Here is a 17,784-nt window from a genome sequence, read left to right on the forward strand (position 1 = left end):
GCACCTGGCAGAGCATGGGAAGCTGAAAAGTCCTTGCCTAGCACAAGCAGTACTCAGCAACAACTAAAAACATCAGCGTGTTATCAACATTCTTCTCCTACTAAATCCAAAACACAGCACTATGCCTGCTACTAGGACAAAAATTAACTCTATCCCAGCCAAAACCAGGACAGTCATGAAAAGAATTTTTAATAAGCTTCAATGAGTAATGCACTAAGCAATCTGGCTGGCAGGCACAAATTCCTGAGAGCAAAATGCGTCACCACAAAGCAGTTTGATCAGAGTAGCGGAGCACAGAAATGCGTGGCATTCTTAGCATCAAATATGCTACTGTAGCTTAATTTTATCATGTCCTTCTCAGTTGTGAGCTTTCCATAAAAACATATTACTAATAAAACTCATTGCCATACAGATTTATGCTAATGTATTTCACATATGAAAAAGGAAGCTAAATCTCCAAGTTCAGTGCTGGATTAAGGAAGGAATAGGTAATGTATTAAGCATTTTTCATTTTGTCTGCTTCTACATTTCCAGGATAGAGTTAATGATAATGCACAGAAACATTGCAGTTACCAGCCACTTAGGACTGTTTTCAGCTGCATGTAAAACAAATGCATTGCAGACCATTACTGTAATTTTGTATTAACTTCATATATTTTCTCCCTTGTAGTTGCTGTTGGAACAGAAAGACGGAAGTCTGATACAGGAATTACTCTGCCTACTTTGAGGGTTTCCCTGATACAAGATATGAGGTACACAGTTTCCTAAAGCATCAATTGTGGTTTTAATTATGTAGCATAGGGTAAAGATCCTCCCTGGCTTTGGGTTTACAAATGCTAAGGAGAATTAAACCTTCTCCTTAGTCCACATTCAAATCTACAAAGTGTTGCCTTTTTATTTTACAAAACTTTTCTTTTTTTTTAATTTTAGCTAAAAGACAATGAAAGACACACAAGTTTTGCTGGGATTTTTATTTTCCCGGGGGGGGTGGGGGGTGGTGGTGGTGGTGGTGTTCTTCTAGCAATAAAGTCAACTTCTACAAATAACAGCAGATATGCTGAATTCCTCGGTACTTTGAGTTTGTTTATTTTTGTTTGGTTTAAATTACTGACCAAGCAAGTACAGTTGATAGACAAAGCAAAGGGATATAAAAACCTGCTCGCAATGCCTGAGCAATAGTTTTTCTTTTAGTTAGCATTTTTTGGCAAATAGTAATAAATGTACAAACTTAGAAATGTAATCAAACCTAGTATTTGGATGAGTTTAAAGTTGGAATATGAAGTCAGGGCTGGAGAGTTTTTTAGGAAGTGTTGGTTGGGAACTGGAAGGACTAGAGAGTAAGAGGAGGTGGAGGTTGATGTGACAGCACTGGGAAGTTGTTCTTCAGGGCATCTCCTTGACCAAGCCACTGCCAGGCCAAGCCACTGTTCTGACACTTTGCTTGCTATGGCTAAGCATTGCAGTGGGGTAAAACTGCCATGAAAAGAGGGGAGGAGTAATGCAATAATGGTCATCTGTAGAGAGCTGTTAGCAATTGCTAGCAATATAATGTGTGAGGCAACATGAGTATTGTTTCTTGTAATACCATGTCCTTCTTCCAAAATTTTGCCAAAAATATGGCAAAAAATCTTATGGTAAAAATAAGATTAATTGTAGTTAGTTCACAAAAGCATGATTACAGTGATGTGACTTTTACCATTTGTGTTGTTACAGATTTTTTTTTTTCTGATGTGAGATCCCACAGATTAGTCAGACTTTTCTGACAGAAAATGACTCTACTTCCCACCTGCAGTGTGCAACCGTTTCATTTGATGCTATGTAGTTTGAGTCTTGTGGTCTGATTTCGAAGAATATATCATGCCACATAAGGCTAAAACAACATGCGAAAGAGGGAGGGAGAATATATACAGTGTAATTAGCAGTATAACGCCAAGAGGTCATTTTGAACACGCGTGTCTCATTTTAGCATCCCTCTCATGGGACGTGGCAGCTATTTACTTAATTCAGTCCTGTGAGGCTGATGGGCATGTAGGGGGTTGGTCTGAGGAAAGGACGAAGCAGGATCTGGAGCGGAAACTCATGTGCTGGGGGGAGATTGCCGACAGAGGAGGCCGTGTGCGCTCGCTGCTGCGTGCGTGGGTTTTGTCTTCCGCATACTTCCACTTGAGTAATGAAAGCCCAGCACAGATCTGAGCTCTCTTGATTGAATCACAAGAATGTTTCCGCTGCTTTTCAGAGGAAAAGTACAGAAGCAGAACACTACCTTTTATAATATCTTGTGTATTCGTGATTGTCCATAAACATGTCTGGTCATAGAAAATGCTGGGCAGATGGTGAGTTGAATTTGCCATCCATAATCTCGTGGCATACTTTCTTCTGCTTGGAAGGAATGCTGCTTAATATTTGTTTGCACACACAGATTTATGCTGAAGTTAGAAGGATGGGTAATTGTTAAATTGCCGGGGTTGCAGTGCTAACTGAACTAATGGCTAGAGGATTAAGCATTGCCTTAAGCACAGCTTGGTTTTGATGGCTCATGCAAGGTTATGTAAACAACTTGAAAAGCAGGGCTGAATCACAGTCACGCTCTGAATGTGCGATGAGCCTGTGCTACAGGTAACGTGGTGTGTCCTCTGCCTCCCTCACAAAGCCAGGCATCTTTGATGTGGTAAGGAAGATGCCCAAGACGTTTATTTTGGTTCTTTGCATGGAGGGTCTGTGTACAAGTGTGTTTGAGGTATGCCCTTCAGCCTTTCCCTTGGGCTAGGATCTGCAGCATCTCTCCCACCCCTCTTCCAGCTCCCCGGCAGACTCCTGCTGCAGCCTGCCTCCTGCATGGCCTCACCCCTCGGGCACATCACTGCACGTCCAGCTGGACCAGTCAGTGCCAAGGCAACTCCCCGAAACCTTTGGTCCAGCTGAGTTCAAGTTTCGGGTCCTTCCCCTTTGGGCAAGCTCTTCCTTGCTGCCAGCGCTTGCTTTCATGCCCGTGTCGTGCCTCCCTTCCCACAGGGAGCTTACAGCGGAGGATAGGAGCCCCAGGTGCTGGGCCCACGACAGTGATGCTAAACCTGCTGCAGTCAAAAGAAGCTGGGTTAGCAAGGACGGGAGGAGCTAGTATGGCTCCGCTCATTTCTGACTGCTCTGGGATCAGGAGCATTCGCACCATCCTCGGGGCCATGGCATACTGAGCAGCTGTAACCTCTTCTGTCAGCACAGCTATTTGCAGAGGGTATGTCTTGCCATATCCCAGGCTTACATTTGACAGGGCAAATAGATTTTTCTTTATTACTAATGGGATTAAAAGCAAGTCCCAACCTAGGGAGCTGCATTGAAATTGCTGTTCAGTGCCCTGACAAGAAGAGTTTGCTGTGTGGTGGTGAGCGTACAGTGCTTACACTTAGGTCACTGATAAAAATAGAGCTGTTCTGACTTTCACAACTGAGAGCGAAATAAATTTGAGTTCCTGAATGCTCTGTTCTGTTACACTCTGCTTTTGCTGACAAGACGACTGATTACTGAGCCTTTTTAATGTGTCTGGCAAGCTGCATGGTTGCAGATCCTTATTTTTCCCAAACACACAATTAATGCCAATCTGGTCTGAACCAGAAACAGGTAATGAAGAGGTACAGAGCATGCATGGAATAAGGTTGAGTCCATCTGTACTTGAATCTTCTCACAGTAAAATAACATATTCTACTCAGTGTTTCATATTAGATGTAATTCAAGCTGAGCACTGGGGGGGAAGTGGAGGGGAGGGTTCTGATAGTCTGTGCTTTGATCATCCCATCTCAAAAGACTTGAAATGTCTGAGGAGAGTGTCTCAACGTGATGTAGTTGAGTGTAGTGCGCATCCTGTTTCTCAAGGACTCCGGATCACATGCCTAGCTGTCTGGGCTAGAAGGTCTAATGCTGGCTGCCCCACTCTGAGCCAGGAGGGGCTTTCCAATGCCAGGAGTAAGGCGCTCTCGGCGGTGATTTAGCTGGTAGGCATCACTGCTGACAGGGGGAGGCTGCTGAGCTTGCTTATAAAGGGCGAGGACTTTTATGTGAGTGTGATGTCCCCTCCTGGGTTTGTTTTACAGCTCACTGAGAGTTAGTACTTCTCACCTGGTCCATCAGAGAACTCTTCATCTGTCATGTTAGGAAACAGGAGGAAAGTTTTTTTTTAAAAAAAAAGCTTTCTTTTTTCCTTTTTTTTTTTTCTTTTTCGTTTTTTTTTCAAGGGGTTTTAAGTAACCTAGGTTTTGCCACTGGCAAGCTACCATTGCTCCTACTCATTGTTTCTTCCTGATGGTGCTTCAGATATGTACGTACAGTACAGAGCCGTGTGATACAGACCCCTCAGCTTGGATTGCAAAGGTAGACCTGTGTTTTGAGAATTCGGGTAGGTCAGCCTGGCGGAGAACGGTGCTGCTGAGCTATCTGGTATCCACTTCACTTGTGCAGAGCGAACACGTATTTCTGGACAGCACATTTGCCCTTAAGGCCCTAGCCATGTTATGTTAGAAGCTCTACAAACAAGAGAGTATTTTTCTCAAATAATGCAGGGTCTAAATATAACGCAAAGCACGCGCTTGGGTATAACAGATGGGGGAAAGCACGAGACAGTGAGACTGTACTAGTCAACCTAAAAAGCATCAGTCACAGCATGACTTTGTTGGATTTTCTTTGGAGTAAATATTGCCACATTCCCTAACGCTCATCAGTGCATGGAGGGCCTTCAAGGAAGATGCAGGATTTGGAAAGTAAATCACAACAGAGATCAGTTCAGACTCAGCTGATGATACTTGGAGCCTGCCATGGACGTCTGGAGGGCTGAATTGCCTGTGCACTTAACATGCAAACTGCATGAAAATTAAGAAATTGCAGCCTTTTCTTTCCCCTGCTGGAAACTGTTACTCATTTTTCTTGCTGTTTATTTAACCAAGCAGGGGGTTTTTGGAAGCAGCTTCGCCCTGCCATGGCAGTTCTCTTCCTCTTCTAAAGCTCCCTGTGCTCTAAAACTAGGGTTTCTGGCATCCTCCAAACCGAAATACGGGAAGGTTTAAAAAAAGAAAAGCAAAACCATAGAAGAAAGCCCCTATGGAACAGTTCTGCTTTGCTACAGACCAAGCATGTGGCGGGCTGTTCAGATTGTCACTTACACGAGGGCCTCATATCCCTGAAAATGTGATTCTGCTTGTGACTGCCTGTCGCTGGTTTTGCCCCAACAGTCCTCTTTTTCTCAGATTTCGCATTGCTGCTGCCGTCAAGGGGTTTGTTAGAGCCTTCAGAGTAGATTGTGGTCTGGAGAAACTCTTAAGATGTGTATTGTCCTCTGCCCTCCCAGACATACCCGTTCATGTCAGCAGCTTGAGGGAGCGACTGTGATATAACTGGGTCTCACAAGGTGGCTGCTATTTGAAGTGTTAGCGGTGTCCGTGAGGACACCTACCTCAGGCAACGCAGGGACGAGCAGATCTACCCCTGCTCACCTTGGCCAAGCAAATGCCAGGACACAGAGCAGCTGATACGGGCTGTGGCGTGTCCGGGTTGCAACCTGCGGTGCCCGGGCAGGGCTGCCCCATGTCCCCGGGCCAGCCTGGGGCTGCCGGGGGTCTCAGTGCCACAGCGCAGGGCTCTGCAGCGCCCTGCTGGGGGGTCTCTTTCTCTAGCAGTGATGTCAGGAGACATTTTCCAATTCAGCTGCTGCATCACACTGGACGTTGCTGTTTGAAGCATGTAGGATTTTTGTGATTCATCTATTATGTTTTTTTTTCCCCCACCCGTTTCAGGCATGTTCAGAACATGAGTGAGATAAAGACTGACGTGGGGCGAGCCCGAGCCTGGATAAGGCTTTCTCTGGAGAAGAAGCTTTTGTCTCAGCACCTGAAGCAGCTGCTTTCCAACCAGGCACTTGCCAAGTAAGCTGGCTCTTGTTTCTCAAAGCTTCGCTTTCAGGTCTTCCTCACTGGTGTGTCAAGGTGCTGTGCAGACTCAGGGCGCAGCCAGGCGCCCTGTTTGGGTACTGTGGTTTCCAGCTAGGAGTGACTGAAGGGCAGAGGGGAGCTGGGGGAGGAGGTACTGCCCACCTAGCAGCGCAGAAGTCTGCTCATCTGCCTGGAAAAACAAATCACAGTTTTCAGGAAGGAGGCGTTAGGTTTCGGTCAGATCGGTGCATTGATCCAAGCCACTTCACAGCCCTACAACCACTGTATCTTGTGCAAATGAAGCAGCAGGGGCAGGAATGCCCCTTTTCTCACAGCAGCCCTGCGTTACGTGGACTCAAGCCAAACACAGGCCCCTATCCTGACTGCCGATGGGCTGCGTTAGAGGCCAGCCCTCCCGGCCGCTTAGCAGCTCCCCCAGCTTTGCCTCCTTTTGCAAGCACAAGCACTTAAAGTCTGCCTGTGTAGATGTTCCATGACTTCATTTGCTCAAAGCAATGCATTTAGGAAAAGAAAACCTCCAAACCTTAGGAAAACATCCTAGCTATTGCATGCAGTTCTTAGCAGAACTGGCTCTGTGATGTTACACACATGATTATGTCAGAAGCTACCAAATACTCGAATCTGCTAATGGGAAGAAAGAGGAGTAGCTGGACACAGTCACCCCTTGGGTGATCAGCTGAAGGCATGGTGGCAGACCTGTCTTTTCCTGAAGTTTCACCTACATCTACCTACCTTAGCAGCTTTGTGGGAGTCTGTTGCCTTCAGACTGCAAGCAGTGTCGCAAGCTCTCCGCTTTCTCGAGCAGGGCCAGGTTAACTCCTGGTGTGCCTTTGCGCTGCGTTGGGCAACTAGTGATGTACGCTGGGTTTGCCAAAATGGAAGAGTGGCAGGAGGATCCCTGCTGCTGCTTGGTGCCTTCCGTGGTTTGGTGCCTTCTGGTTAGTTTTCTAAGGAAGATTAGGTTGTTAGACAAGGCTGTTCCGCAGTGGGAAGATACGGGGAAGAAATGAGGTTGCTGTACGTTGGTTCAGGTCTGCTGTTGTGAGCAGTGTTAGTTTATATCTGTGCTTTGCAGCAAAAGCAAAACTGATCCTTTAATGATCCTTTACAGAAGAACTCTCTATTCTTGCTGTGGTAGCGTGGAGCTGAGAGGGGTCTGTAAAACATGTGTAGCGTAGGGGGCAAATGCCCCCTATGGGTTTCTAGCCGCTTGTGTTAGCTGCGGAATCTCACTTTTCATACCTCCCATGAAGATCAACTCTTCATTTGGTGTTTTGAGATTCAAACACCTTTTAAGATACGTGGTGCTTTTTCAACCAGAAAGTAATGTATTTGTTTCTACCAGGAAACTTTACAAGCGTTATGCTTTCCTGCGCTGTGAAGAAGAACGGGAGCAGTTTCTGTATCACCTACTCTCGCTCAACGCTGTGGATTACTTCTGCTTCACAAGCGTCTTCACCACAATCAGTGAGTTAGAGAATCTTTTTTTTTTTTTTTTTTTTTTTTTTTTACCCCTGAATAAAAACTAGTTGCTGTCATGATTTGTAAGAGACGATACTGCTGTTGCTGGTGTCTGAGTGGCTGAACCCTTATCTGGAAACCTTGGTTGTTGCTGGGTGTTGCTCTGGGAAACCAGCCGGAGAGCCAAGGTTGTGCGGGAGCGCTCTGGAGAAGAGCGTTGCACAAAGGAGAGCAATCAGCAGAGAGTGCTGCTGTAGCACTTAGTTTTCCTCGCGGAGTTGTACAGTCTCTTTCATCTTCCCTCCCAGACAAGTCCTCTACCTCCTAATGCTTCTTTCTGGCCTTCGCTAAGTGTGCATCCTAACAGCCAGCTCCCTGCAGACTGCGAAGGAGATGGAAGTCTTGGAGGATGAAACACAAGGCACTTTGTGCTCTGCTGTATATTTTAAATCTTTTTGGCTCTCCTTAAATGCCCAAAAGATTCCTTCTCCCTTCCTCTCTTGTAAGAAGGAGAGCAGAGATTGGATCGAAATCTGAAAATGCATCTCTCCGGCACTGGGTGATGCGGAGAAGATGGGACCCCATGAGATGACCTAGTTGTTTGGATTCACCTTGGCAGCCTGTAGTCTTCATTTTCCTGCCTGTTCAGAGTGAAGTGAAGCAAGTTTCACGTGGCTGTCAAAACAGGCGCTTATTTTACTTTTTCTCCCCCTAAAGCAATAAATCCCCTCAGAAGTAGCACAGCGCAAAGAGATTTATTCATCCTTGATTACCTTATTTCTGCAGGGCGTCCAGCTTGACAGCTTTCCCCTGTAGGACAAGTGCTCGGAATTTGAGGGTATTTGGGTTTTTTTTGAAGCACAGTATCATTGTACGACACGCAAAAAGCAAAAAGGCTGGCTTATCTCACCCAGTCAAAAAGGCAGCTTGTGAAGCGTTAAGGGGCGAGAGAGTCTTGCGGTGCTAGCGTGCCGGTATCTGAGACAAATCCAAATCGGGCCGGGTGGCAGTCCTTGTCTTAAGCAGGCGTGGGTGGTACAGATTTAAAAACAAAATAATAACAACAACAACAATAACAATAATAATTAAAAAACAATAACAACGCCACAAAAATAATACAATTATTATTATTATAATGTTACAAAACCAAGACAAATACTGTTTTTGTTATTATAATAATAACAATAACAATACAAAAATAATACAAATATAATTTTATTATTACACAACACAAGTATAATAATACAAAATTAATACAAATATTATTTAATAATAACACAAAAGAATATAGTCTTTATTATTAATTTTGTACTCTTATTTATGTTTATTATTATTTATCTATTACTTATATTTATATATTAATATATAACGGTTGTGGGGGGATTGGGGGTTGGTTTGGGGTTTATTTTTAATGGGGGAAATGCCCACGGAGACACAGCAGGCTTGAGACTTGGGCTATGCCGCTACCAGCCATGCCAGCACCTCCGGCGTTCTTTTTTTTTTTTTTTTTTTTTTTTTTCTCCCCCCGCTACAACCTTCCGTGTGCCCCCTTTTACGCCCCCTTTTACACCCCCTTTTACACCGCCTTTTACACCCCCTTTCACACCCTTTCAGGCTGCCGGAGCCGGGGTTTGTCGCTCCCTTTCCCCGGCCGCCGCCGGAGCCGCCCTCGGTGGCGGGGCTGCAGCGGCCCCGTGCGGCACCGCCGCCGCCCCGGGGCAAGGCAGCCCCGGGCCCCCTCCCGCCGAAGCGAGGGGCGGCGGGAATGAAGGCGGCCGGGAGCTCCCCAAAAAGCTGCGCTGCCGAGCCGCTGCTTGTGGTTCGTGGCTGGGCTGGAGCGGGGAGAGCGGCTGCAGCAGCGGCCGGGAAAATCCACGCGTGTCCCGTGGCTCAGCAGGCGAAGGAGGAGAGCTCCTCCTCTGTCCCCTTTTGGGGACAGAGGAGGAGCTCTCCTCCTTCGCCTGCTGAGCCACGGGAGGAGATCTTCAAGGGAGTGAGAGGTGTGGTTTGCTCCAGAAATAGCGTTTAACTATGGGGTGGAGGGGAAAGGTAAGACTAACTTCTTTTTCCTCCTCTCTCCTTAGTGATCCCTTACAGGTCAGTGATCATTCCCATCAAAAAACTAAGCAATGCAATAACCACGTCAAACCCCTGGATTTGTGTATCAGGAGAACTAGGAGATACAGGCGTGATGCAGATTCCTAAAAACCACCTAGAAATGACATTTGAGGTGAGTACACACACGCTCTTTACTTTTCGGTTTGAAATGTGCTTCCAAATAAACACTGACTTGGTGAAGTTGCCTTAAGATCACCGCATTCCACATTCTGTCCAGGTTTTTAAGGTCGCTGTACATTCAAGTATGTGCAGGAAGATAGTGCTGCCTGCCCCTCCTGTGCCAGACGAAAGTTTCCCGTGAGCACGTACCGCTTTTAACCACAGGCTTCACTGCTGTCCCTGTCCCAGCCCAGGGCTCCTCTTTTCTCACCTAGTCAATCTATTTCCACGGCTCATTCCCTTCCACATCTCCTTGCCAGCTATCCTAATTCTTGCCAGCTAGGTTCAATCCCTGCTCACTGCAGGGGGGTTGGGCTCGATGATCTCTCAAGGTCCCTTCCAACCCAAAGCATTCTATGATTCTATCCTAATTTTCAGGTCTCATTCCTGACTCCTCATTTCCCTTCCTAGTTTCTTTTCCCTTCTTTCAATTTGTCTTCCCACTTAACCACCACCCGGGTCCCAAATTTCTTCTCTTCATTTCTTCTGGCTAGCACCAAATTTCTTCTCCTCCCACTCCAGCTCCTTGCCCGACATTGCTTTCCTTCCAACCAGCCAGTCTAACTCCTGTGTTCTTCAACTTCCCAGCTTCATGTCCTGCCCCCGGCACACCGCAGAGCCACCATCCCCATCGGGCTTTTTTCTCCGTGCTTGCTGTGGTTTTCTCTTTGCGTTTGACTGCCCGGCGTTCCCCTCTGCTTTCCCACCCATCAATTACATGTTGGCTTGGTGCCACCCCAAAGCAGCTGGTAGCGGGAACTGCAGGGAAAGCCCCATCAGGCTCCCGTAGCTCCAGGCTGTACCATATCCAGTAAGGAGTGACTTTATAGGAAAATCTGCTACTAAAATTAAAGTTGCATCCGTAGAGTATATGTAGACTGATCTTCAACAACAATAGTAAAAAAAAAAAAAAAAAAACCAACCAAACCCCAAAACTCTTGCCAAATATAGGTAGATTTTGACAGAGGTACAGAGGATACTTCCGTATACAATGGCTGCCTCTCATTCAGATATTAGTATATTGTAGAAAAGAACTGCAGGCTTCTAACAAGCAAAAAAACATATTTAGACATTTCTAAGGACCATACTAACGCTGTTCTGGAATACTCCGTTGACTGAAGCTTTCCTAAAATATCAACTTGGGTAGCAACCCACTACGGAAAATGTCAGCCCAAGCTGCTTGTTTGGCAGCATTAGAAGCAATGAAAACCAAGGTCTTGCAGGGGAAGTGTTTAGGTGACGTTAATAGATGTTGCTGCCAGCCCCACCTACAATTACATATTGCGCTGGAATTCACAGTCCCTTGTTTTCCTTGTTCTGTCTCTTTGTGATGTTAAGAGTCTCATGTTAGTGATTTTTGTCTTGCCCAACAATAAGCAAATCGATCTTTGAAAATAACAAAGGATCTAGGGACTGCTTCATAGTGTAGAGTGAGTCAGCTGAAGGTCAGTATGCTCAAAATGCATTTTTTAAAAGCTGTTTGTACTGAAGATCTATTTCTTGTACAAAAACACACCTTTGTATCACCTTAGCTCAGAAATTTGTAATTAACACTTCTCAGAAGTATTCAGAGTGAGTGCTCACAACAAAGAATGTAATCAAGCTTTTAATAGTTTTATTTCAAGGTATTTCTTTCCTCCTGTGTTAAAATAATTATTCTGCTTTTCAAAACATTCTGCATGTTTGGTTGAAAATACTTGCTGTATAAATCAAAGGAAACTGAATAAAAACATACATTTGAGACCATATGTGTGCATGTGGTGGGGGGGTGTGTTGTCTGTTGGTTTTTAAATTAAGTAAAAACTGTTATTCGTTTCAGTGCCAGAATTTAGGGAAGCTGACGACCGTTCAGATTGGTCATGACAACTCAGGGCTACTAGCCAAGTGGCTGGTTGATTGTGTCATGGTCAGAAATGAAATAACAGGACACACGTACAAGTAAGCAACAAGTTTTAGTTTTCTTTGTCTGAAATTCTTACTTGTTAAATCTAGAGAAAGCAAGAAGGCATTCATCTTGTCCTCAGTTATTGGAGCACTGTGGGCTGATTGGGGTACCTGACAGGGTTGGGTTGGTCTCCCCCACCCCCAGTTCTCTCATTTCAGAAGCCCTAGTTGAAGCCAAATAATCTGATAAATGTTAAATGAGACTTGAATGTAGGATTTTCTTTGCATCTCTCTGAGACAGGACAGGCAGTATGGATACTTTGGAAGTGATTCATATGTTTGTGTCTAATAATTAAATCTCTTGATTTAAAGTAGTGTGGAACAATTGTGCACAAATGAACACTTTAAACCCCCAAGAGCTGGAATGATAGTTTAGGGCAAATCTTTGGTTTCTTTTTCTTTTAAAAATATTCAGATGTCTAAGTACTATAACAAACGTACAGAAACTTGGATTACAAGAAACTAAAAGGTTTTGATGATTTCTTAATCTTCTGTTGAGTACATATCTCTTGTGTCAAAATGATCTCCTAACTCATCATTGGTTTTACAAAACATCTGGCTAAGCAGACTTAATTTTTTTTCTAAATGTGGACTTGGAAAAACTGTAATTCAGAGAGGTGAGCTCCAGAGCTCAGGGTTGGCCACAGTGTATAGGGGACAGTAGGAGGAAATGGGGTACAAGCACTGGGGGTGTGGACATGTGCATGGATTTCATTAGGACTGTGGATGGGGTCAAAAAGGACGGGTATAAAATGTGAGGTGAGGTTTGAGTATGAGGAGACGTCACGGCTTTAGCTAGGTGGCAACTCTGTGTGGGGATTTACTTGTTAATCATCACAATATTTGTAAAGGCTGAGTATCAGTTGTGGTTGCAAGTGAAAAATAACCTGGCGGAAATCAAGATGTGGCCCATGAAATACGTGTATAACACTTTCTGTTGTCCCATGCTTTCATGCAAGCTTTGCATAATTCCCTTTTCCTAAAGATGGAGGTGAATGTCATTTTCTGGTTTGGTCCTATTAGTTGTGGTGCAGGGGATGCTGCCTGCTGAGTTCTGGTTTGTGAAAGGTTTCTGGCTACAGAGTAGCCCCTGCCTGTTAGCAGTGTTTATGGGTGCTAGCTGTCCCTCTGACTTTGAGATCAAGCTAGACTATGTGTGTGGCTGACCTGTGCTTGTGCTGGCTGCATGGCAGGTTTCCCTGCGGGCGATGGCTGGGAAAGGGTGTCGACGATGGCAGTTTGGAGCGAATACTCATTGGAGAGCTGGTGTCCTCCACGTCTGACGAAGAGCTGGGAAAGCAGTGCCGTACCCCACCCCAGCAGAAATCTCCTACCACAGCTCGACGACTGAGCATCACTTCCCTCACAGGGAAGAACACTAGTAAGTCCTTTCGTTTCTCCCCAGGGCTCTAGAGAAGGGGGCAGAAACTGCTGAGAAGTAAAGCTCCCGTGAACAGGAGAGCTCCTACTGAAGCAAGGCTTGGTGCAGAGGAACAGCTGCGAGCTGATGAGTATTTCCTGCCCCGGATTGTGTGTCTGCAGCTTGTGCTGTGACTGTACATGTTGCCTCTTTCAGTGTCCCCATTTGACAGTTGAGAGATAATAATCTCTTTCCTTGGAGCGTGGAGATAAGAGATGAGGGAGGAGGAGGCAGCAGAATTTGCAGTAGCTGATGCTGCTCAGCTTCCCGGCTCACTTTGCAGTCAGTGGGAAGGCAGTCCACCCTGAAGGGCAGGTCAGAGCCTGATGTGGATGCTGTGAACTGCCTTCTGGAGGAGCACATCTCCAGAGGGACCCTAGGGGACATCAACTTCACATCCCTAAAAGTAGCTTTTATGACTAACTGCACCTGGCTACAACGGAGCGTGGGAGTGTAAGGGCTACATAAGGCATTCTCCACTAAAGTGTACAGATGAGCACAGTGTAGAACCTCTTCATAAATCTGTCTAGCTCCTGTAATATTAGAGGAGATGACCGCTGAAATGTCAAGCAAGGAAAGATTAGCTTCCGAGAGTAATGCAGCATTTAAAAATGACCACGGGACCACTGCAGCTCTTCACATGTGTGAGTCCATACTAGCTGGAGGATTGGGTGCCAGAGCTACTTGCAGAGCATTTCCTTAGCTCTGACAACGCTAAGGCCCAATAATTCCTTTGTCTTGTGAGGTATGTGGGGCTCTGTGTTAGACCTGCCAAAGACTGTGGAGGTCATCATGTACTTGAATGATACTGAATTACTCCATGCTTCCAAAATAACAATTGTAGGACAAGCTAATAGCAACCTACATATGTCAGAAAAACTAGAAAGGACTCATAGAAGAACTATGAAAATGACTGAAGTCTGGAAAACATCTGCTTAAAATGAAGTTTTAAAAGCTCAGTCTGTTTTAATCAGAAAGTGAACGAGGGACTAGATAATCTTCTGCAGATACCTGCATAGGAAGATGAGATGGTAGCAGGTGGAGGCATAGCATGATTCAGTAGCAGAGGCATACAGCTAAACAGATTCAGAGCAGAAACATGGCATGCATTTTAACACAGAAGATGACTTACTCTTGGAACCATTAATAAGGGATATCCTCTGCCTGTGGCCCCCCACGCTGGTACAATGACTAGACATGGGCCTAAAATAGATACTTGTTTTGGCTCGATAGAACACTACGGGTTCAAGTCAGGAATTAATGAGTGCTGGGTTTTCTGGCCTCTGTCACGTAGAAGTGAGTCAAATGACTGGGCTACAACCTTTCAGGCCATGTCTCTTCGTGTGAGGGTTGCTGTACTCTGTGTGACGAGCAAGATGTGATTAACTCAAGTAAAATATTTATCAAGCCAGATCCTTGGGTTGTACATTTTTAAGTAGGGTGATTTATTTGACTAGTCCAGGGTTGCTCATCAGTTGCTTGTAATTAAGGCTCAGGTTTACCCAAGACAAATGATTGCCTGAACTCTGTTAAAGATACAGAATAATTCCTGCTGTTCAAGCTATGTCATCATGAGAATGTGATGAATGTTTTAAAGTTGGTATCCTTCATATGCTCTCCATCATTTCACAGAGCCTAATGCGGGACAGATCCAAGAGGGAATCGGGGAAGCCGTGAACAATATTGTGAAACACTTTCACAAGCCAGAGAAAGAGGTACTTCGTACTTTTCATTACTTGCCTGGTACCTACAATGCATGTAAATATTTTTATAAATAGAAATGGAACTGAAGTGCCAGTAGAGACTGTTAACCTTTAGATCTGAAGCTTCTGGCATACAAACAAGGCAAGCTGTACTTACAGGCTCTCCCTTTCCCACAGAGGGGGAGCCTTACCATTCTGTTGTGTGGAGAAAACGGTCTGGTCGCAGCACTGGAGCAGGTCTTCCACCATGGATTCAAATCAGCTCGCATTTTTCATAAGAATGTCTTCATCTGGGATTTCATAGGTAAGCTGGTATGTGATTTGGAGGCAGAAGGAGAAGGAAGATTAGGGCAAAATGACTACTCACGCACAGACCTCGGATTCTCGTCAGCTAGGGTGCCATTTGTTCCTGCCCTAGCACCTGCTCCCGGTTGCTTGAAGTCAACGAGAAACAAGATGGAAGATAAGAAATACTAAACTCTATAGAAGGGATGAGTGTGAATCTGTGCAGAAATGTCAGAGCACTTCAAATTTAGTCATTTATTCATAGATGACTCTTCAAACAGCTGCTTTTCTACCCAGAAAGAAGGTAGGCTGGAGGTTGGGGTAGAGCAGCAATCGATCTTAGGGGGAGAGCTGCTGGAAAAGGGCAGGGAGTGAAAGGTTTAGATTTCTAGTTGTTTATGAGAACTCTGCTAATCACTGCACTGGTCTTTGGGTGATGCTTATCTGTGGGCCTGTGTTGCAGTAATTTAAGACGTATTTATTCCCTTAAAACATGCTTGCGAGTTGAGATACTTAGCCTGAGGGTAAGTGCTTACTCAGAAAAGGTGAAAAATCAAAGCTGATGGTATCACTTGCAACGAAACCATTGAAAGATACTCTGGTGCAGCTCCTTGATGTTCCTAACTGTATTAGACATCAGCCAGTCTGCTGACCACTGCTATGTAGGAAAGGTGGAGATCACCACCTCCCTGTGGTCTTCAGAGTGAGGAATCCATATATAAACTGTGCAATAGCTCTCAGCAGGTTGTTTTTTTATGGATTTCCTTGTGCAATTCTATGTCACAATGAAGTACTTTTGCTCACTGGGTTCTGATTTTCTCCCTACCGCAGAGAAAGCTGTTGCTTATTTTGAAACCAGTGACCAGATTGGAGACAATGAGGAGGCCCTTTTGCTTCAGAGATCTTCATGCAAAACCTTCTGTCATTATGTGAATGCCATCAATACAGCTCCTAGGAACATTGGAAAGGATGGCAAATTCCAAATTCTGGTTTGCCTGGGGACAAGGTACCTAACTGCTCTTCATTTTATGTGTCTTCTTGCATTAGACTAGAAGAATATTTTTACACTGCTGTTATGACCTTTAGTTTTCCATTTTAAGGCACCTCATACCTATCTATTATCCAGTACCTATTTTAGGCAGCTTTAATACTACATGAAAAATTGGAGCAAAGAGGCAGTAATGATACATGGCTAGTGTCTAAACCGCTAAAAATGTTTTGAGCTCTTTTATAACTGTTAGCTTGACAGTCATATGTATGAAATCTGTCTTGAAATTGTATTTTTGATGAAGTGCTGGCTTTGGGAATGCAGAGTTCCTTTGCAAGAGCTGGTGCATTTCTAAATCCTCATTGAATCACTTTGCCTATGCAAATGAGATGTCTGTTACAATTTTGACAAAACTATTCTAGATGAATCTTTCTTTCCTAATAGGATGCTTTGTGTCTTGCACTTGGGGAGGGGTGAGGGACAGGGGCTTAGTTGTATTCTGGAGGGTGGGAGTTGGTATGTCTAGAAATAAGTACCATTTTTATTTTGTCTGTCTGGATACATGGAAAACCAGTTGGAAAACTGTCTGTTGTTTTTTCCTGAGTTTTACTTTCCCTGTTCCTGATCTGAAAATGTTGCTGAATTCTTCGAAAGTCAGTTGTCCAATTCTGCTGATATCCTTCCATCTTTCTTACAGTATTTTCAGTTGCCTGTATTTTACTAACAAAATCAAGGGTTATGATTACACAGGAAACTTTTATGTGCAAACAACATGCATCACCCACAAAAAGAGACTGCATGCTTTGAGGTGTGTTCTTGGAGAAGAATTTTAGTTTGAGATCTGTTGTACTTGGTGCTAAAATAATTCCTTTCATCCCCTTTGCAGGGACCACTTGCTCTCTCAGTGGATCCCATTGCTGGCAGAGTGCCCACCCATTACACGGATGTATGAGGAGAATGCTCTCCTACGGGACCGCATGACTGTCAACTCCCTTATCCGAGTCCTACAGACATTGCAAGATTTCAACGTCATCCTAGAAGGATCGCTCATTAAAGGAGTGGATGTTTAGCATGGCTTTGCTGAGAACTTCGTTATTCCTTTCCCAAGCAAGCAAACCACAATTGGAGACCTGTCAGGACTTGAAAGCGATGGTAGTGCACCACTGTAAGGCAAAGCTGCCAGTTGAAGCGAGAGTGGGAAGTCCAGTTTGTGCCCGATCGGACTGTCCTTTAAAGCTGCAGAAAGCTAAGATGCAGTATTGTAGTTTATTTGAAACAGAAATTTAGTATAAAATAGAGTATTTTCATGTGTTAGATGTGTGTAAATATGCTATCTTCTTTAAGAAATTATATTACTCTAAGAAATTTTTCTTAGACTGAATGTTCTTGTTCTGACTATGAGTAGCTTAAGCCCAGGGGAAGGACTTGGGGGGAGGGAAGGACTGAGGTGGGAAGGGATGCCGCTGCTTGCTTGCAAGGAAGAAGCCAATCAATGTGTAAATACAGCGCAAACTCAGCAGGGCTTTTTTTCAGGTATTGCAAATTAATACAGCAAATATCCTTATGTAGCCATTGTGATTGTCTCACTCTTGGAAATGTTGTAAGCATATGCTGTTTTACCCTACTGTACATGGTCTCTCTTAGTTTTTTGTTTGTTTGAAGACTCAACCCTTTCCATGCACAGAAGTTGTGAGTCGTCTTTTTTTTTTTTTTTCTGTAAGGTCTTTTGTGTCACTTCTGTTGATCTCCAAAAGGAGAGACAAGTGTTGAAAT

At 44.6% G+C, this 17,784-nt stretch overlaps 1 protein-coding gene across 5 annotated transcripts in view; it reads left to right on the forward strand.

Annotated features, from left to right (window-relative positions):
• Nucleotides 1–17,081, forward strand: part of DENND5B (DENN domain containing 5B) — a 117,042-nt gene extending 99,961 nt beyond the window's left edge. For 4 of the 5 annotated variants that reach the window (XM_075714348.1, XM_075714331.1, XM_075714355.1 and 1 more), the window contains 10 exons: nt 671–752; nt 5,778–5,906; nt 7,279–7,400; nt 9,479–9,624; nt 11,491–11,609; nt 12,809–12,996; nt 14,668–14,750; nt 14,916–15,042; nt 15,855–16,029; nt 16,898–17,081. In XM_075714348.1, coding sequence (XP_075570463.1) covers nt 671–752; nt 5,778–5,906; nt 7,279–7,400; nt 9,479–9,624; nt 11,491–11,609; nt 12,809–12,996; nt 14,668–14,750; nt 14,916–15,042; nt 15,855–16,029; nt 16,898–17,081 — 1,355 coding nt within the window. Of the gene's footprint in view, nt 1–670; nt 753–5,777; nt 5,907–7,257; nt 7,401–9,478; nt 9,625–11,490; nt 11,610–12,808; nt 12,997–14,667; nt 14,751–14,915; nt 15,043–15,854; nt 16,030–16,897 lie in introns of all 5 variants that reach the window. The other variant, XM_075714341.1, reaches the window with a different exon arrangement.
• The last annotated feature ends 703 nt before the right edge of the window (nt 17,082–17,784 follow it).

Source organism: Pelecanus crispus, chromosome 1 (assembly GCF_030463565.1).
Source record: "Pelecanus crispus isolate bPelCri1 chromosome 1, bPelCri1.pri, whole genome shotgun sequence".
NCBI classification, from domain to species: Eukaryota; Metazoa; Chordata; class Aves; order Pelecaniformes; family Pelecanidae; genus Pelecanus; species Pelecanus crispus.